The sequence below is a fragment of the Stegostoma tigrinum genome, chromosome 29, assembly GCF_030684315.1.
Source record: "Stegostoma tigrinum isolate sSteTig4 chromosome 29, sSteTig4.hap1, whole genome shotgun sequence".
Taxonomy (NCBI): domain Eukaryota; kingdom Metazoa; phylum Chordata; class Chondrichthyes; order Orectolobiformes; family Stegostomatidae; genus Stegostoma; species Stegostoma tigrinum.
This window is the reverse complement of record NC_081382.1, coordinates 5,197,256-5,220,214: the sequence shown is the minus strand read 5'-3', so window position 1 is coordinate 5,220,214 and position 22,959 is coordinate 5,197,256. Positions and strand designations below refer to the sequence as shown.

The window sequence follows — 22,959 nt, the reverse complement described above, 5'->3', positions numbered from 1 at the left end:
GAATGAGATAATGTTATCCTCAACACTGGGTCTAGCAGCGTAAACTCGGGCTCTCCCTGGTACAATATATTTTCACCATAGAAACATTTTCTTGCCACACACCTTAGCTCAAAGTACTCAAAACAACGGAAGGAAGGTCAGACTTCTGTTTATGTATTGGGTATCACATCTGGCAAAGTTGGTCATAAAAAGTGAACTATTTTGAAGTGTAGTCAATGACACAGGTTATAATGAGAGGTGGCCCCTTTTGCAGTGTGACATCGACTTCAATGTGAATAATAATGAGGAGAGATATAAAATGATTTTTTTTATTTGACACAATTGCACAAGGTCAAGCTCTCTACCACACCCTACCTTTAAACTGTAAAGATATTTACATCCAAAACACACGTGCTCAGGAACATAAAACATATAGAAAGAATATATACAAACCATTCAACTAACTCCTCTTGTACTGCTTGTAATTCAACGTCTCCGTCTGTTTGGAATATCTTTTCTGTTTCTTTCATATTTTTCCTAAAAGAAAAATCTATATTGAATAGTTTTTAAAAATACATTTCATGATCGTTCAGTTCTGACTCTACAATAAAATGCAGAGCTGTGGGATTTATTGTGGTGCAGTTGTCTCACTAGATTTGACATTGAATATAATTCTGCTTCAGTTGTTAACTGTTGCTGTTCCCCTCACTTCTGCTTGCATGTCCAGTGTCTTCAATTTACTGCAATTTCCCAATTACTTCTCTTTGTAACCCTGCCCAGAGTCTACTCAGTGTTATCAGAAGAGTTTTTTTTTCCTTTTGAAGCTAGAAACACTTTTGTTCTCTCCCCATGACTACTGGCCATCATTGAACATAGGTGGCTTCTGCTGGTTGGTCAGTCAGCTGTAGCTGTTGTTCGACTTTACTCCCTGCACAAGGCATGGAGACTAATTCGTCTAAGATGATCAAACTGTATAGAATGACATAGAAGTGTTGTTGTTTGTTCTGTTGTTTCAAAAGAACATTTCAAGACAGGGATGTGGTATGAATATAATCCACTACAGAATGTGTATTAAAGGCCTGATTATAATCAGGAATGCTGTTAGTTGCAGCACTGAATAATACTGTCTCTTTCACAACAATGTGTTTTTATATTTAAGGCAGCGTGAGTGGTCAGCACTGCTGCCTCACAGCGCCAGAGACCTGGGTTTGATTCCACCCTCGGGCGACTGACTGTGGGTGTTTGCACATTCTCCCTGTGTCTGCGTGGGTTTCCTCCGGGTGCTCTGGTTTCCTTCCGCAGTCCAAAGATGTGAGGGTTGGCTAGATTAGCCATGCTAAATTGCCCGTAGTGACTAGGGATATGTAGGTTAGGTAGATTAGCCATGATAAATCTGGGGTTACGGTGATAGGACAAGGGACTGGGTCTGGGCGGGATGCTGTTTGGAGGGTTGGTTCAGGCTCAATGGGACAAAAGGTCTCTTTCCACACTGTAGGGATTCTATAATATAGCACCTTGAACAAGTAAAATAAGCCAAAGTACTTCACTGCAGTGATATCAAACAAAATTTAGCGCTGGGCCATTTAGGAAGAGACTAGGAATGGCACTGAAGGGTTTGGTGGAAAGAACTAGATTTTAAGGAATGTCTTAAAAATAATCAAAGATTAGGAAGGGAATTCCAAAATTTAGGAGCAAGGCAGCTGAAGGCATGGCTGCTCATAATTGATTGATTAAAGTTGAGAATGTGCAAGAGGCCAGAATTGGAAGAACGTAGCTATCTCAGTGTGTTGTAAGAGGGTTGTGACAGAGATCAGGAGAAGGATGAGCCTTGGACAAATTTGAGCCAAATGATTTTTCTCTGTTTCATTTAATCTTGCGTCATTTCTCTGCCTCTCTCACACACAAAGAAATGTTATGATTTTCTTCTGTACCCAGACATGCATCATGGAGCTGAATGTTCAGGTTCCAGAGCGATTTCACGAGTTGACCCTTTCCTCCCTCACCTTCCAGCTTTTGGCTTGCTTGAAACAAGTCTCCTCAATTTCTCCATGAATGGGCTCCATGGCATAGGGGGTAACCTGACCATTTATCAACAGGCAATGTGACCATGAAGGAGGCTCCCTGTTTTATATCTTAGCTCACTATCTTGTCCAGTTAACTTCACTAGGGAAACAAACGGGATGCTGTCTATAACCCATGGTAATTTGTGATCATCTGCCAGAGACCAAAGTTAAAATTAAACCTGAATACAAAAACAAAATATTGTGGAAGCTGGAAATCTGAACTAAGAATAAAAAAAAGTTGGAAAAGTTCAGCTGGTCAGGGAGCATCTGTGAAAGGAAACTGAACCTTCATGACAGTTTCATCACTTTTCAGTTCACCAGCTGCATTTTTACTGCTTTGTTTGTTGCAATTTAACATTATACACTCACTCCCCCTTAGCCTTCGTTTTTAGTGGGCTGAAAAGTTATGAATATACACAATAAGTTCATTTGACAACCAGAGTGTTCTCACTCGTCATTTCCTTCCTTCTGTCAGTCAAGGACCAATCTGTGCTGCTTTCTGTGGCTTTCCTGCAAGATTCAACGATTCCATCTGAACTCACCGTCGAGTTGTACTCCCAGGCTGCTGGTTCCTCAATGCCCAGTGTTTACCTGCCCGCAGACTAAGCTGAATATGTGGGAGTTGAGCAAGTATCAGGCAGCCAAGAGAGCTATGCTGTATCCAGTATTACTTCGTGTTGGCACTTTATGACTCAGACCACTGCCACAACCTCTACTGCACGACACAAAATAGGCCAGAAACCAGAAGGAGAAAAGAGGAGGCTGAGAGGTGACCTGTTTGAGACCTTTAACTTTAACAGAGGGGTTCAATAGAGTCGATTGTAGGGAAGACGTTACCCACTTGTTGGGGGAGATCAACACTAGGAGCCATGGACATAAGACAATCACTAGTAAATCCAGTGGGGAATTCAAGAGAAAGTTCCTTACCCAGAGAGTGTTGAGAATGTAAAACCTGCTACCAGCTAGAAAATAGGTTGTAAATAACACATAAAGACATTACCAAAAGATATGGGTAGGTTAAGTGAGTGGGCAAAGATGCAGCAAATGGACAATGCTGTGAGAAAATATGAAATTGACCATTTTGGCAAGAACAATAACAAGGAGGGATCTCAGTGTTGTGAATGAATGACAGAACGCTCACATGCTGGCACAGAAAATAAGTAGGAAAGCTCATAAAACATTATCATCTGTTGCAACAAGGGAATTTGAATCCAAAAGTAGTGAGGTTATGCTGATGACATTATATCTTGAGAACTAAATAGAACAGTGATCAACATGCTTAAGGAAGGATGTTTAGGGCAGCACAGTGGCTCAGTGGTTAGCACTGCAGCCTCTCAGCGCCAGGGACCTGGGTTCAATTCCAGCCTCAGGCAACTGCCTGTGATGAGTTTGCACATTCTCCCCGTGTCTGCGTGGGTTTCATAGAACATAGAACATAGAACATTACAGCACAGTACAGGCTAAATTGCCCGTAGTGTTCAGGGGTGTGTGGGTTATGGGGGATGGGTCTGGGTGGGATGCTTCAAGGGGCGGCCTAAACTTGTTGGGCCGAAGGGCCTGTTTCCACACTGTGGGGAATCTAATCTAAATGTTTTGAAGACAGTTCAGAGGTTTACTAGACTCCATTGGGCCAAAGATGTGGTATTAACTTTTCCATTAAATGAGAGCTAATAGCTAATAGAACACTACAGCACAGTACAGGCCCTTCGGCCCTCGATGTTGCGCCACCTGTGAAATCAAACTGAAGCCCATCTAACCTACACTATTCCATTATTATCCATATGCTTATCCAATGACCATTTAAATGCCCTTAAACTTGGCGATCTACTACTGTTGCAGACACGGCATTCCACGCCCTTACTATTCTCTGAGTAAAGAACCTACCTCTGACATCTGTCCTATATCTATCACTCCTCAATGTAAAGCCATGTCCCCTCGTGCTTGCCATCTCCATCTGAGGAAAAAGGCTCTCACTGTCCACCCAGCTAATCCTCTGATCATCCTGTATGTCTCTATTAAGTCACCTCTTAACCTTGTTCTCTCTAACGAAAACAGTCTGAAGTCCCTCAGCCTTTCCTCATAAGACCTTCCCTCCATACCAGGCAACATCCTGGTAAATCTTCTGCACACCCTTTCTAATGCTTCCGCATCTTTCCTATAATGTGGTGACCAGAACTGTACACAATACTCCGAGTGCGGCCGCACCAGAGTTTTGTACAGCTGCAACATGACCTCATGGCTCCGAAACTCAATCCCTCTACCAATAAAACACTGTACGCATTCTTAACAACCCTATCAGCCTGGGTGGCAACTTTCAGGGATCTATGTACATGGACACCGAGATCTCTCTGTTTATCCAGGCTACTAAGAATCTTACCATTAGCCCAGTACTCTGTATTCCTGTTACTCCTTCCAAAGTGAATCACCTCACACATATCTGCATTAAACTCCAATTGCCACCTCTCAGCCCATCTCTGCAGCTTATCTATGTCCCTCTGTAACCTGCAGCATCCTTCTGCGCTATCCACAACTCCACCGACTTTAGTGTCATCCGCAAATTTACTAACCCATCCTTCTACGCCCTCATCCAGATCATTTATAAAAATGACAAATAGCAGTGGCCCCAAAACAGATCCTTGCGGTACACCACTAGTAACTCACCTCCAGGATGAACATTTTCCATCAACCACCACCTTCTGTCTTCTTATAGCTAGTCATTTTCTGATCCAAACCGCTAAGTCACCCTCAATCCCATGCCTCTGTATTTTCTGCAATAGCCTACTGTGGGGAACCTTATCAAATGCTTTACTAAAACCCATGTACATCACATCAACTGCTTTACCCTCATCCACCTGTTTTAGCATTTTAGCTGCTTTAGCTATTAGCATCTTTGATCAGACAGGAATTCATCGGCCTCATCAATGTAGGAAATCATGGCGATCAGTTTGGTATCATATTCCGCTTTGAAAAGCCACGGTAGCACCCTGCATTCCTGTACCAAAGTGGAATTTTTTACAATCCCTGATTATAGTAGCTGAATTTTAATTCGTGCAATCAACTCAGGAGGTCATGATGATCATTTTGGTGTCTCACACTCCACAACAGAAAGCTTCAACAGAGTTGCACAAAAAAACACACACACACACACACACACCCCCAAACACACACACATACCCACATACCCACAGACACACACACACATACCCACACCCACACACAGACACATACACACACAGACACAGACACATACCCAGACACATACCCACACACACACACACACCCCCACACACACACACACACACACACACAGACCCACACACAGTGACCCACACACACACAGACCCACATACACAGACACACATACCCACACACACACACCGACCCCCACACATACTCACACACACACAGACACACATACTCACACACACACAGACACACATACCCACACACACACACACCGACCCACACACAGACACACACACACATACACACCCACACAGACACACACACCCACACATACACACACACATACCCACACACACACACACACACATACACAGACCCACACACAGACACAGATCCACACACAGACACAGACCCACACACAGACACCCACCCACCCACACACACCCACACACATACCCACACACACACATACCCACACACACACAGACATATACCCACACACACACATACCCACCCACACACACCCATACACACACACACACACATGCACATACCCACACACAGACACACACACCCACACACAGACACACACACACCCATACCCACACACAGACACACACCCACACACACACACATATACCCACACACACAAACCCACACACAGACACATACCCACACAGACACATACCCACACACACACACATACCCACACACAGACATACCCACCCACACACACACATACCCACACACTCACACACACACATACACATACCCACACACAGACACATACCCACCCACACACACACACACATACCCACACACACACATACCCACACACACACACACCCATACCCACACACACATACACACACACACACACACACACATATACCCACACACACACACATATACCCACACACACACACATATACCCACACACACACACATTTACCCACACTCACACACACAAACCCACACACAGACACAAACCCACACACAGACACAAACCCACACACAGACACATACCCACACACACACACATACAAACACACACATACACACACACACAGACACATACCCACACCCACACATACACACACACACATACCCACACAACAACACATACCCACACACACACACAGACACAAACATACCCACACCTACCCACACCCACACACACACACGTACCCACACACAGACACATATCCACACACAGACACAGACACAGAGACTCACACACATACCCACACACAGACACACACCCACACACAAACACACACACACACACACACACCCACACAACAACACATACCCACACACACACACCCATACCCACACACACATACACACACACACACACACACACACACATATACCCACACACACATACACACACACACACACACACACACACATATACCCACACACACACACACATATACCCACACACACACACATATACCCACACTCACACACATTTACCCACACTCACACACACAAACCCACACACAGACACAAACCCACACACAGACACATACCCACACACACACACATACAAACACACACATACACACACACACAGACACATACCCACACCCACACATACACACACACACATACCCACACAACAACACATACCCACACACACACACAGACACAAACATACCCACACCTACCCACACCCACACACACACACGTACCCACACACAGACACATATCCACACACAGACACAGACACAGAGACTCACACACATACCCACACACAGACACACACCCACACACAAACACACACACACACACACACACATACCCACACAACAACACATACCCACACACAAACACACACACACAGACCCACACACAGACACATGCCCACACACACACATACCCACACCCACACACACACACATACCCACACACAGACACAGAGACTCACACACACACCCACACACAGACACACACCCACACACAGACACACACCCACATACAAACACACACATATACATACCCACACACAGACACACACCCACACACAGACACATGCCCACACACACACAGACACATACCCACACACACACATACCCACATCCACCCACACACACACACATACCCATACACAGACACACAGACTGACACACATACCCACACACACACAAACACACATACATACCTACACACAGACACACACCCACACACAGACACATACCCACACATACTCACACACAGACACACACACACACCCACACACATACCCCCACACACACACACAAACCCACACACAGACACATACCCACACACACACACACACACACACAAACACACATACCCACACACACAAACACACATACCCATACACACACACACACACACACACACACACACGTACCCACACACACACACGTACCCACACACACACGTACCCACACACAGACACAGACACATAGACTCACACACATACCCACACACACACAAACACACACACACATACCCACACATAGACACACACACATACCCCCCCCACACACACACACAGACACACATACCCACACACAGACACAGACACATACCCACACAGAGACACACACACACCCCCACACACACACACACCCACACACACACACCCCCACACACACACACCCCCACACAGACACACACACACACACACAGACACACACACACACAAACACATACCCACACACACTGACATACACACACACACACACAGACACACACACACACACAGACACATACCCACACACACACACATCCCCACACACCCACACAGACACATACCCATACACAGACACATACCCACACAGACACATACACACACACAGACACACACACACAGTCACAGACACACACACAGACACAGACACACACACAGGCAAACGTGCATGTGCACACAGTTTGTCTGTGTATAAAAGATAATGCCTTGGAATCTTTTATGTCCACCTGAGGAGGTAGAAAGGGCCGCGGGTTAACATTTCACCTGTAAATGTCAGCACTTTTGACAGTGTAGCAGTCACTAGTGCATCTTTGGAAAAGGACTTAAATTCACAACCTCCTGACTCAGGAGAATGCTCCCACTGAGCCACGGCTTAAACTATTTGAATAAAATGGGTACATAAACTGGCTAAAATTGGGCTATTTAAACCTGGGTTAATTGGACAGATATCACTTCACACTGTTAAACAAAGATTGCACATTTTGTAATCTCTCAAGTTAGAAATTCCTTTGCTATACCTAGAATAAATATACTTATTACTTGTGTTATTGATGCCCTTGGTTTTTGTTGGCCTTACAGTATAATTCATTGGTGTGAAGGGTAACTGGGTCTCTCTCTTCTCTCCCCAGAATAAACTGGTTGATGATTGTGAGAAATTACAGCTGAGATTAACTGCAGTGGAGAGATTCACGGTTGGGACTCTGAACATCAAAAACCGCAATGTTAAGGCAAGTTTCCTCATTTACCTCCCATCGTAGTTTCTGGCTGAAGCATGTGCTTCCTTTTTCTGGAGGGATTTACTTCCAGTTGGCATTATGTTCAAGGGCTGGTTTTCACAGGACATATACTTGAAGAGGAACAAAATGCAGGGCATTGGAAAAGGAGCAGGTGAAACAGATTCTGTTTTATTTTGTGTTATGTGAATCTCACTGGCCAGGCCAACATTTATTGCCCATCCCTAGTTGCTGTGGAGAAGAAGTCTTGTTAAATTGCTGCAGTGCATGTGCACAGGGACACGCACATTGTTGTTAGGGAGTTTCACGAACTTGACTCAGTGACTTACATGCAGGAACAGTGATATATGGTTTGAGGTCATGATGGTGTGTGGCTTGGAAGGGAGCTTGCAGGTGATGGAGTTCCCTTGTCCTTCTAAATGGTAGAGATGTTGTGTTTGGAAGGTGCTGTTAAAGGAGTCTTGGTGACTTGTTATAGAACACCTTGTAGATGGCACACATTGTTGCTATTCTGCATCAGTGATGGAGGGAGTGAATGTTTACCTGTTTCCGAATCAACCTGCTCTGAGATGTTACAACATACTTTTGAAACAAGTGGAACATGAAACTGGATTTCTTGGCTCAGAGGTAGGGACACTACCACAGTGACATCAGAGCCCTCCCTCCCAGAGAGAGTTTTTTCTTTCTGTATGTAAAGTATTGTCATGTACAACCGAGTGACTCTCCCACCACCAAAATCACCATTTTTTTTTGTGTTTTTATTTAAAGAAGTTACTAACCACCACCAGTATAAACACCCAAATAGACAATTCAGTATTTATATGGTAAGCCTGTTAAGGGCAATGCAGACCTTCAAAGGGGGAGGTAGGGAGAAAGGGGAGGGACAAAATCAGAATGGATTTGGAGGAGGAAATAAAGTACAGTATATCCTGTGGTGGGACACAGTGAATGTTTATGGTGGTGGCTGAAATGTTGGTCCTCAGTGGCGTTGAGCTTATTGATTGTAGTTGGAGCTTTACTCGTCTAGGCCCTGTAGTTGGTGGACAGGCTTTTGGGTAATTACTTGCCACAGAGCCCTCGTCTCTGAACCTGCTCACGTAACCATGGTAGTTATATGGCTGGCCCCCTGATAAACCTCTGAATATTAACATAGGGAGATTCAGTAATGGTAGTGCCATTATCTGATCTCGGTACAACTGCAACCCTGCTGCAAGGACATACTGTAATGCATTGTTTTTGTTTATTCGAACCCATGATATTTGGCTGAAGGAGCATATGCAATTAAAAGGAGTCAGAAAATGTCTGTTATTATGAACATTATAATGGCAGTGAACATGTGTGATAGGATTAGTGACAAATATTCAGTGATTAGTGTCACACTCTTTAAACAGTTGAGCTCTTTGGACTAAAGGCTTTCTGCGATGTTTTTCACAGGGGGCACAACGTATATGAACCGTGCCTGAGGTCTGAAGGAATTATTTGCATGATTGGGTCTAACTGACATTTTGTTTTATGAGCTGTCAGCAGAGAGCACATTTCCTACCTTTTCTCTTTGGAGAAGGACATTGGCTGGGCAGTTACAGGCATGCAGAGGTACATTGTAGAGGTTACTTTTCTCTTAAACTGTGCATCTCCTACCCCAATTTAATTTTGCTTATTCTTTCATGGTGTATAGATTTATACTGACAAGGCCAACATTTGTCACCCTTCCCCGAGTGCCTTTGCTGGGCCAGTTAAGCATCATCCCCATTGCTGTGAGTTATATGTAGGTCAGACTGAGTAAGAATGGCAGATTTACTTTCCTACACGATTAGTTAACCAGAGGGTTTTTAGATACTTTCTAATCAACCTTTTCGGAGACGTTACGACCAGGTGGGACTTGAACCTGGGCGTCCTGGCTCAGAGGTGCGGACCACACCAATGCACCAGCAGAGCTCAAAAACATCTGATCAGACATCATTCGTCAGTCTGTTCAGAGATGTTATGATACATATCTGGAGCAGGTGGGGCTTGAACCTAGCCCTTCTGGGTCAGAAAGAGAGAGAGAGAGAGAGATGCTACCACTATTTTTATGACAATCGACAATGATTACATGGTCACCATTACTAATGCTGGCTTTCAATTTCAGAGTAATTATTTGGAAGTAATTATTATACTATTCCAGTGACACTACCATTTTGCGGTGGTGGAGGATATATTAACCAGAAAACACAATAACAATCAGTTCTGCAGGAAGAAACAAACACTGTTGGAACACAATCACAGATCCTTGATCAAGCATTATCACTGCACTATTGATCAAAGTGGCAGTCACTTAGCCCAAACTCTCACACTTTGACATGCCCACTGAACCTTCACTGTATTCCTACGTGAACAGAAGTGGCTGTGATGTGGTAGGCACCAGACTCTCAAATGTCTGATATCATCTGGCTCGGAATAAGTAAGTTTGATTTGAAAGGAACACGTGGTGAGATCCCAAAAACATACTAAGAGTATAAAGCCAGAAACTGTTTTGAACAAACAATTATAAAATGGAACATAGAAAGTTAGATCACCATTTGTATGTGTACTCAACTTCTGCCCATAATACCATTCACAGACAAACAGAAGTGTTCGCAGTCACACCGGGTATCTTGCACTTTCAGCTGTATTTGTACGGAAGTGAGTTTGAAGTAATACTGATCATAAATCATTCATACACCTGTTCGACAACTCACATTGCAAACTGGGTACTTGAATTGTACTGAAGACTTAAACTGAAAGAAAATGAGTTCTGGACAGCAGCCAGGCAAGGTCATCCTTGCACACTATTCTTTGTCAGCAATTGGTGTACTAGTCATGAGAAAGCGAGTGTAAAACAAATCTTTCATCTCACTGTATATGACTGAGCTCAAAGTCCACACCAGTTACTAATTCTAAACGAAAAGAAAGGGTTGAAAGAAGACTGGTGAAATTGAATGTTTGAATTACATCTGAGTTTATTGTTTGCGTTATTTACATAGCAGCTTGTTGCAGAAGTCTGAACATGCAAGGAAAAGGAAATGTGTATTTCATTTACCCAGAAGGAGGGGAATGCAGTGTAATATGTATGCAATGCACCGGTAAAGGGTGTCTGAAAACAAAAGCAGCAAGATCATGTGCAGACTTGAATCTGATTATTTCTTACCAAGAACTTTATACTGCCCAGGTCTTTAGCTCTGGAATTCCTGGTTTAATCCTTTCTTCCTTTAAGACACTCCTCAAAGCCCATGGTTATGTTCAGTCTTTTGTCACTTATCCTAATGCAGCTCATTGCGAAATTTTGTTTGATAACCCTCCTGTGAAGTGGCATAACAGGTCTCATTGCAGCATTAGACAACACAGAAATCTAACTTGTAATAATGCTACTTTTGCTGATCAGGTTGATCTCAGCAATTGAAGGTATTATTACGCTGACTAATGCCATTGATTATAGCTTTTTCTCAGGTGGCTTCTCTCCATGTTCCTGCCCCACAGACTGATGCCAGCAGTGCCAGGGAACTGGTCATCCAGCGTCTCAACTTTATACGTGAGATGTGTGACAGTGAGGAGCAGAGACTGCTGGAGGTCATCCATGATGAGGAAGAGCGAGTCCAGCAGAGCATCTTGACCCAAAATACATATTGGATGGAGTCCCAGCAAAAACTAGCTGACCTTAAAAACTACCTGGTAGATATACTGACAAAGATGGACGATACCGTCCTGGTGGTGAGCAGCACTTCCATTACAACTCTGTCTCATTTAGGGATTGTTATAGTTTACTAAGTAACTAAGTTTGCTCTCTTTTCCTGCAGAAACACCAGAAAGAAATATTCGAAAGGTACGTGCAGTCAATCATACACAGTAGATATTGATTTTGACATTAAATTTAGAATAATCCTTTAAAAGTTTTATTGCTGCAGCTTGGAACGTCAGCAACAACTGAGTGTTAGCACTTTGCCTTGTTTAACTTCACAAATGTTAGCACTGTACCTTGTATTAATTTGCAAGTGTTAACACAGACTTGGTTTTAAATCTTTCACCTTCCCAGCTTGACAGACCAAATATGGTCAACTGTCTGCCTCTGTTTCTTACGTTCTGAAGACTATATTTGTTTTTAACAAGAAGCCATTCTCAGTGTATTTCGTCAGAACTTCACCCCAAGTGTTCAAAGTTAAACTGTGTTGGTTGTTGTTTAGAATAGAATATATTCTAGGTTTTATCACAAATGGGCAACAGCCTCTTAAACCCCGCTATAAAATGTCGATTCTTGGATGTTGCTTGCAGGAGGGTCCAGGAGATGAATTTTTAATTTGATTTTCACATTTGCTAAAAAATCCGTCAGTATTTCAGGAGTTTGCAGTCTGACAGTAAAAGGGGGTTTTCCAGGCATAAGTTATAGTAGGCCTAAGATCACACGCACTGACTTCATGTTACTGATGAAGTCTGGTCACGTTTTCATTTCTGATAAATGGACCGCAAACTCCCGTTCTTACTGAGAAGGAAAGCAGACCCATCCAGTTGTTGGTTATTGCACCCATGTCAGTTAATTTATCTTAAATAGATACACAGAGGATAGGAGCAAGAAAAGGCATTGGTATTCAAGCCTGTTCCGCTGCTCACAACAATGGTGCAACTCAACAGCCTAATTCTGTTTTCTCCCCATAACCTTTGATCCCATTCGCCCCAAGTGCTATATCTAGCTGCCTCTTGAATACATTCAATGTTTTGGCATCAACTACTTCCTGTGGTAATGAATTGCACAGGCTCACCATTCTTTGGGTGAAGAAATGTCTCCTCATCTCTGTCCTAAATGGTCTACCACAAATCCTCATACTGTGACCCCTGGTTCTGGACACACCCACCATCGGGAACATCCTCCCTGCATCTACCCTGTCCAGTCCTGTTGGAATTTTGTAAGCTTCTATGAGATCCCCCTCATTCACCCAAATGCCAGCGAAAACAATCCCGACCTAATCAATATCTCCTGTCAGTCCCGCCAGCCCCAGAATCAGTCTGGTAAACATGTGCTGCACTCCCTCGGGAGCAAGAGTTTTCTTCCGTAGAAAAGGAGACCAAACCTGCACACAATATTCCAGGTGTGGTGTCACCAAAGCCCTGTATAACTGCAATAACACATCCCTGCTCCCGTACTCGAAACATCTCGCAATGAAGGCCAACATACCATTTGCCTTCTTTACCACCTGCTGCACCTGCATGCTTACTTTAAGTGACTGGTGCACAAGGACACCCAGATCCTGCTGCACACTCCCGTCTCCCAATTTACAGCCATTCAGGTAGTAATCTGCCTTCTTGTTTTTGCTTCCAAAGTGAATAACCTCACATTCATCCAAATTATACTGCATCTGCCATGGATTTGCCCACTTACCCAACCTGTTGAGATCATGCTAATCATCATAGTACACCCTCCCACCCAACTTGCAAACTTTTAAGATGTAATATTTTGTTCCCTCATCCAAGACATTAATACATATTGTGAATAGCTGGGGTCCTATCATAGATCCCTGTGGCCCCCCACTAGTTACTGCCTGTCAATTTGAACAGGACCCATTAATTCCTACACTTTGTTCCCTCTCTGCCAGCCAGTTCCCTATCCATCCCAATACACTTCCCCAATCCCATGTGCTTTCATCTTGCACAATAATCTCTTATGTGGGATTTTGTCAAATGCTTTCTGAAAGTCCAAATATATTGCATTGACTGCTTACTCCTTGTTAACTCTATTAGTTACATCCTCATGGAATTCCAACAGATTTATCAAGTATGATTTCCCCTCTATAAATCCATACTGACTCTATCTGATCCAGCCACTGCTTCCTAAATGCTCTGCTACAAAATCCATGACAATGGATTTGAGAATTTTTCCCACTACCGATGTTAGGCTCACTGGTCTATAATTCCCTGTTTTCTCTCTACTTCCCTTTTTGAATATTGGGGTGACATTAGCCACCCTCCAATCTGCAGGGACTGTTCGAGGGTCGATAGAATCCTGGAAGATGACCACTAATGCATCCACTATCTCTACAGCCACTTCCTTAAGTACTCTGGGATGTCGATTATCAGGCCCTGGGGATTTATTGGCCTTCAACCCCATCAATTTTTCCCAGCATCATTTCTCTACTAATATCGATTCTTCGCAGTTCTTCCCTCTCACTAAATCTTACATTCTCCAACAATTTTGGTGTCTAATTTGTGCCATCTTTTGTAAAGACAGAACCAAAGTATGTATTCAGGGGACCTACATTTTTCTTCACCAGTCTCTTTATCTTCATGTACCTGTAGAAACTCTTTGTGTCGGTCTTTAAGTTCCCTGCAAGCTTACTTTCATTCTGTATTTTCTGCTTCTTGATCAATCCCTTGGTCCTTCTTTGCTGAATTCCAAACTGCTGCCAGTCCTCAAACCGATTATTTTTCTTGGTCAATCTGCCTGCTTCTTCCTTGGATCAGATACTGACTCTAATTTTAGTTTAAACCCTCCCCAACCGCTGTAGCAAACACTCCCCCAGGACATTAGTCCCAATGCTGCCCAAGTGTAACCTGTCAAATTTGTGCATGTCCCAAAGCCCAAGGAATCTGAAACCCTCCCCATGACACCATCCAATGTATCCTGTCATTTCTGCTGTGACTAGCACGTGGCACTGGTAGTAATCCTGAGATCACTACCTTTGAGGTCTGAGTTCTTAACTTTCTTGCTAGCTCCCTGTATTCTGCTTTTAAGACTTCATCCCTTTTTTTGAACCTATATCATCAATACCAATGTCTACCATGACCACTGGCTGTTCACCCTGTCCCTCCAGAATGTCCTGTACCCGCTCCTAGACACCCTTGACCCTAGGACCAGGAAGGCAACCAACCATCCTGGAGTCTCATCTGCAGCCACAGAAATGCCTGTCTATTGCCCTAGAACCATTGCTCTGGCACAATTTTTATCTGCAGCACCCTCCTCCCGCAGCAGCAGAACCAACCGTGATGCAACGAGCTTGGCTGCTGCCGCTTACCTCTGAGAGGTCATTCACCTCAACAGTATCCAAAAACGGTATAATAAAATGTGAGGCTGGATGAACACAGCAGGCCAAGCAGCATTCGGGTCTAGGCCCGAAACGTCAGCTTTTGTGCTCCTGAGATGCTGCTTGGCCTGCTGTGTTCATCCAGCCTCACATTTTATTATCTTGGAATTCTCCAGCATCTGCAGTTCCCATTATCTCCAAAAACGGTATAACTGTTTTGCAGGAGAATGGCCACAGGAGATCTCTGCATTACCTGTTTATCTATCTTGCTCTTTCTGGTGGTCACCCATTATCTTCTTGCCTGCAGAATCAGCCTGCAGTGTGACCACCTTTCTATACATGCTATCCACGTGGCTGTCTGCCTCATGGATGCTCCACAGTGTTCCCAGCTACCGCTCCAGCTGTGAAACTCGGACTTCCAGGAGCTGCAGCTGGAGATACTTCCTGCATGCATGCTGACCTGGGGGACTAGAACTGTCACCAGCCTGCTGTCCTGCCATGGTTTGCCTCTTTAAATTAAACCTTGGAGAGTACTTTATATTAGATTAAATCAAATCCAGTTACCTGGGGCCCTTCTTTAGTGGTCCGTGTACTATCCTTGCAGATTAGAAGCCAAAAACAATTCTATAAGCGATAGAAGTTGTGAGGACTTACTTACCTTACCTGCAATTGACCAATCAGCTCTCTCCCTTGTCATCATCTACAGTAGGGCAAGACCACTCACTTTCCTGACAGTGACATTTGTTTTTGGTTGGACAAGGAGAGACGGAGAGAAACACTGAAGTAAGTGTTTTGGGTTTAACTGTCCCTTGGCAGCAGTCCCTCCGCAAACCCCTGTATGTTGTGGTGACTGCCTATGCAAATTTTCACCCCGACCGCCAATGATTGTCATCGCCGCTCTCTGCTGGATCTTAAGTCTATGTCCCGTTCTTACCAACGCTCCTGACATTTTCTTCATATTTAATCTATCAAACTCCTGTATCTTTTTAAAAAGCTGGAGTCTCCTCTGACCTCTGTACATGGAGCTCCTCCGATATGTCAACATAACTGAAGACCCTTGTACGTGTCGTTTCCTCTGCATTCACTCCAAAGTCATGATAGCCTTTGTAAAGCATATTGTGTAGAACTGGAAACAATGTTCCAGCTGCTCTGTGTGGCTCTCTGGACTGAATGTAATTTCTTTGTTCTAGGGCAGAGGAAGCAGAGGGAATTCTTGAGCCTGAAGACTCTAATAAGCTGAACTTCAACCTTGCCTGCGCTCACAGTCATCTCCTCAGTAACCTGTGGGCATCTGCAACAATGATTTGTATTCCAGGTCAGTGATAATTTACTAGCAATGGCTTCCAAGTGCAAGCAAATACTTTACAATCATTGCTTTATTTGCACCAAGTCCCAGTCCTCTACCATTCTGGGCTTGCCGATCTACATGGGCTCCATTCAAACTGCATTTTTAAATGGTGGCTCAGTGGTTCGCACTGCTGCCTCGCAGCGCCAGGGGCCCGGGTTCAGTTCCACCTTTGGGCCACTGTCTGCATGGAGTTTGCACATTCCTCCCGTGTCTGCATGGGTTTCCTCCGGGTGCTCCGGTTTCCCACAGTCCAAACATGCGCAAATTAGGTGGATTGACGATGTTAAATTGCCCATAGCGTTCATGTGTGTAGATTAGGTGGGTTATGGGGGATGGGTCTGGGTGGATGCTCTGAGGGTCGGTGTGGACTTGTTGGGCCAAAAGGCCTGTTTCCACACTGTAGATTCTATGATTCTAAATAAAAGTTTGCTGACACACCTACAACGGTGGGCAACCGCTCATGCACATAGTTCCACACCCTTTCCGTCATCATGTAAAAGGCTACACTGCACATGCTCAGAGAAGGAAACATGATTTTGAAACAGGGTTCGACGGCAGCGAGGGAGGGTGAGGGAAGTTAGACAGTGAGGACATGGGATCCAGGAGGCTCCCTTCCTCGGTCTACCCCTACTTTGTCCCTCTACCTTCCTCTTACTCCCTCCACTCCCTCGTTCTCTCCCGACTCTGTCTCCTCTCCACTCCTCCTTACACACACTGACACACATACACACACGTGCGTGTGCACAGACACACAAACACACACGCACACTCCCCACCCCACCACTATTTCAACACACATGTCCACACGTAGCAGGGCAAAGTGTGCATGTGCAGGTGTCGGTAATGGCACCCTTTTAGACACTCCAGTGGATTTGCCTATCTTCACTTGTAATATCCTCCAGTCCCACAGCCCACTGAGATATCAATTTTATCAAATTCTGCCCTCTTGAGAATTAGTCACTTTCATTTTTATTTATTTGGTGACTGTGCCTTCAGCTGCCTTTGAAACACTCTTTTTCACTACTCCAACCTCTCTATCTCTTTTTCCTTCTTTAATACAGGAGCAGAATCAAGCCAGCTGGCCCATCGAGTTTGCTCCATCATTCGATTGTGGCTGATGCATTTCTCAACTTCATTCTCCTGCCTTTTCCCTGTAAGCCTTGAACTGTGAGGATGGGTTTAGCTCAGTTGGCTGGATGGTTGGTTTGCAGTCTTGTGATGCCAATAGTGTGGGTTCAGTTCCCATCTCGGGGGTTACTGCAAAGAACTCTCTACTCATACCTCTCCCTTCTCATGAGGTATGATGGTCCTCAGGTTAAAACATAACCAGTCGTCTCTCTCTCTAAGAGAGCAGCCCTATTGTCTGGTGAGACTATGGTGACACAAATCCCTTTACTAATCAAGAATCTATTCATCTCTACCTTCAATGTGCTCAATGACCTGGCCTCTGCAGCAATGAGTTCTACAGATTCACCATCTTTTAGCTGAAGAAATTCCTCCTTGTCTTAGTTCTAAAGGGTTTTCCTTTCCACTGTAAAGCTATGCCCTCCAGTCCCGGCTTATCCTTCCAGTAGAAATATGTTCTGCGCATCCACTCTATTCAGGCCTCTCAGCTTTCTGTAAGTTTTAATCAGATCCCCTCTCATCCTTTAAATACATACTCAGAGTCTTCAATGGCTCCTCATATGATAAGCCCCTTATTCCCAGGATCATTCCTGTAAATCTCCTCTAGACACCCTCTGATTCCAGCACATCCTTCTCTACATACAGGGCCTAGAACTGCTCGCAGTATTCCAAATGCAATCTGACCAGAGCCTTACACAGCCTCAGCAGTACATAAAGTCATACAGCACAGAAACAGACCCTTAAGTCCTAACATTCCATGCTGAATATAATCCCAAACTAACTAATCCCACCTGCCTGTTCGTGGCCCATATCCCTTCAAGCCGTTCCTATTCATGTACTTATCCAAATGTTTTTTAAACGTTGTAATTGTACCCACATCCACCACTTCCTCAGGAAGTTCATTCTACATGTAAACCAACTTCTGTATAAAAAGTTTAGCCCTCATGTCTTTTTTAAATCTCTCTCCTCTCAATTTAAAAATGTGCCCCTTGGTCTTGAAATACCCCATCCTAGGGAAAAAGAAAACTACCATTAACTGCCTATATCCTTCATTATTCTATAAGATCACTTTTCAACCTCCTACATTCCAGTGAAAAAAGTCCCAGTTTATCCAGCCTTTCTTTATAATTCAAACCTTCCATACCTGGCAATATCCTGGTAAATCTTCCTGAACCCTTTCCATCTTAATAATCTCTGCTCTTGTATTGTTGCCCTCTTGAAATGAAAACTAACATTATATTTGCTTTCCTTACTAGCAAATGAATCTTCAGAGAATCCTTAACTAGGACTCCTATGTTCCTTTGTGCTTTAAATTTCTGAAGCTTTTCCATTTAGAAAATAGTCTATGCCTCTGTTCTTCTGACCAAGGTGCATTCCTCACAATTGCCCACATTTTATTTCATTTGTTACTTCTTTGACCACTCTCCTAGTCTGTCCAAATCCTTGTATAGCCTTCCCACTTCCTCAACACTACTATACCTCCACCCATTTTTGTGCCATCTGCAAATTCAGTTCCTTTGTCCAGATCATTAATGTGTAATGTGAATAGTTATGGTTCCAGCATGGACCCCTGTGGAACTCCACTAATCACCAGCTATCATCCTGAAAAAGACCCGTTTATCTCCGCTCTCTACCTTCTGCCGGTCAGCCAATCCTCTGTCCATGCCAGTACCTTGCTCCGAACACTCCAGGCTTGTTTAGCAGCGTCTTGTATGGCAACTTGTCAAAGGCCTTCTGGAAATCCAAGTAGATCACATCCACTGACTTTCCTTTGTCTAACTTGCTTATTACCTCCTCAATGTATTTGAATAGATTTGGCAAACATGACAAAGCCAAGCTGACTCAGTCCTATTTTACCGTGCACTTCCAAGTACCCATAGTCTCGCTACCGGGAACACCAACGTACAGATTAGCCAAGGAACTACACCAAAGACTAAAACACCTAGTGGAAGACTCGCACCACTCCATTCACTCAACCCAAGAATTCCTGAACACCATCAAAGACACCAAGATAGAAGAGGATGAAATAATGGTCTCCTTTGACGTAACAGCCCTGTTCACATCCATCAACATCAGCCTGGCTAAAGAAACGCTGACTACACTATTAGAAAAACCAAAGACACATACACCAGACATCACCAACCTCATCAGCAAGGACAACATCATCAAGCTAGTGGACCTATGCCTTACCACCCACTTCACTTTCAATAACAAAACCTACAGACAAACCAACGGTACACCCATGGGATCTCCGATATCAGGGTTCTTAGCAGAGGCAGTAATGCAGAGATTCGAACAAACAGCTCTGCCAATCATCCAACCCAAACTTTGGGTCCGCTACGTGGATGACACCTTTGTCATCACTAAACAAAACAAATTAGAGGAAACCTTCAAGACCATCAATAATACCCTTTACTGGCATAACATTCACAAAAGAGGAGGAAAACAACAATAAACTGCCATCCCTCGATGTCACAGTAGAGCGAGCAGTCAATGGGGAACTTCAAACCAGCGTCTACAGGAAAACAACACATACGGACCAAATACTGAACTACAGGAGCAACCATCCCAACACCCACAAACGAAGCTGCATTAGAACATTATTCCAACGAGCCACCACACACTGCAGCACAGAGGAACTACGCAGGGCAGAGGAAAATCACCGATACAGCGTATTCAAAAAGAACGGGTAGTCAATGAACACAGTCCGTCGATTCCTCAGCAATAAACCCAAACAAACAGACAAAACAGGCTCAGAAACCACAAACACTCTCCCCTACATCAAAGACATTTCCGAAATGACTGCCAGACTACTCGGACCTCTTGGCATCAGGGTAGCCCACAAACCCACCAACACACTAAAACAGCAGCTAATGAACTTAAAAGACCCTATACAGACAACAAATAAAACGAACGTCATCTACAAAATACCTTGCAAGAACTGTGACAAACACTACATTGGACAAACAGGCAGAAAGCTAGCCACCAGGATACATGAACATCAACTAGCCACAAAACGACATGACCCACTATCACTCGTATCCTTACATACAGATGAGGAAGGACACCACTTTGATTGGGACAACACATCCATCCTAGGACAAGCCAAACAGAGACCTGCACGAGAATTCCTAGAAGCATGGCATTCCAACCGGAACTCCATCAACAAACACATTGATTTGGAGCCAGTCTACCATCCTCTGAGAAAAAGAACAGGAAATGACATCACCAATGCAGGAAATGACATCACCAACCCAAGGAAACCTAAACAGATAAATAGAAAGCGGGACATGACACCAGCGCTTCATCGGAGGCTCACTGATGATGTTACCTAGTATGGTGACGAAACGTCTGGGAACAAACCTTCCAGCTCAGTGAGCAAACTCACATCCAGAGCCTCAACCTGAGCTACAAGTCTTCTCAAACCTCGTTAACTTCCAAGGACCCTGCAATCTCATTCTTATAAAATGGATGGGATACCAACGACCCAAGTCAAGCTAAACAGCCTATAATTTCATGTCTTCTGCCTCCCTTCCTTCTTCAGTGGGGGTGTTGCATTCACCACTTTTCAATCCTCTGGGACCTTCCCTGATGCCACTGATACCTGAAAGATCACCACCAATGCCTCTACAATCTCTTCAGCAATCTCCTTCAGAATTTCTGGACAGTAGTCCATCTGATCAGAGTGATTTATCTAGCTTCAGATCTTACAGCTTCCCCAGCACCTTCTTCTTAGTGATGGTCTCTACACTCACCTCTGCCCCCATCTCTCTTGAAGTTCTGGTTATGCTGCTGGTGTCTTCCACTGGGAAAACTGATGTAAATTACCTATTCAGTTCCTCCAACAGTTCTTCCCCATTACTACTTCTGCAGCCTAATTTTCCAGTGGTCCAATGTCCATTCTTGAGCCTCTGTTACTTTTTATATACCTTAAAAAACACTCTTGCAATCTTCTTTTGTGTTATTAGCTAGCTTACCCTCATATTTCATGTTTTTCCCGCTTACTGCGTTTTTAGTTATCCTCTGCTAGTTTTTAAAGGCTTCCCAAACCTCACCACTTCACATGCTTTCTCTTTCGTTTTTATGCTGTCCCTGATTTCCCTTGTCAGCCACAGATGCTGGTTCTCCCTTAATGTGTTTCTTCTTCCTTGGGATGAATTTCCACAATGCCTCCTGAATTATCCCCAGAAACTCCTGCCATTGTTGCTCCATCATCTTCCCTGCTGGGGTCTCCTTCCAATCAACTATGGCCAGCTCCTCCCTCATGTCTTTGTAGTTACCTTTACTCAATTGTAATACCGTTACAACTCGTAGGCATTCCGTGAATTCCTTTTCTTGAGATCTGCTACCAATCTGATTTTCCCAGTCCACTTGTATAATGAAGTCCCCCATGATTATTGTAATATTGCCTTTCTTACGCACTTTTCCATCTCCTGATTTATTTTCTGCTCCACATCATGACTACTTTTAGGAGCCTGATTATAACTCCCACTGGGTTGCTTTTTCTTCGTGGTTCCTCAAGTGTACCTACACAGATTCTACACATTCTGACTCTACTTCAGTTCTTATGGGGCAATGTGGTGGCTCAGTGGTTAGCACTGCAGCCTCACAGTGCCAGCGATCTGGGTTCGATTTCACCCTCAGAGTGACTGTCTTTTGCAAATTCTCCCCATGTCTGCACAGATTTCCTCTGGATGCTTCAGTTTCTTCCCACAGACCAAAGGTGTGCAGGTTAGGTGGGTTAGCCGTGATAAATGTGGGGTTGGGGGAA

The 22,959-nt window shown here is 44.1% G+C and overlaps 1 protein-coding gene across 1 annotated transcript in view; it reads left to right on the top strand.

The window, feature by feature from the left end:
- The window catches only part of LOC125465404 (B box and SPRY domain-containing protein), a 43,167-nt gene that overhangs the window by 9,910 nt on the left and 10,298 nt on the right, over window positions 1–22,959 (top strand). Inside the window, exons 2-5 of the mRNA XM_048558862.2 lie at window positions 8,586–8,684; window positions 12,186–12,416; window positions 12,503–12,528; window positions 16,906–17,030. Coding sequence (XP_048414819.1) covers window positions 8,586–8,684; window positions 12,186–12,416; window positions 12,503–12,528; window positions 16,906–17,030 — 481 coding nt within the window. The remainder of the gene's footprint in view (window positions 1–8,585; window positions 8,685–12,185; window positions 12,417–12,502; window positions 12,529–16,905; window positions 17,031–22,959) is intronic.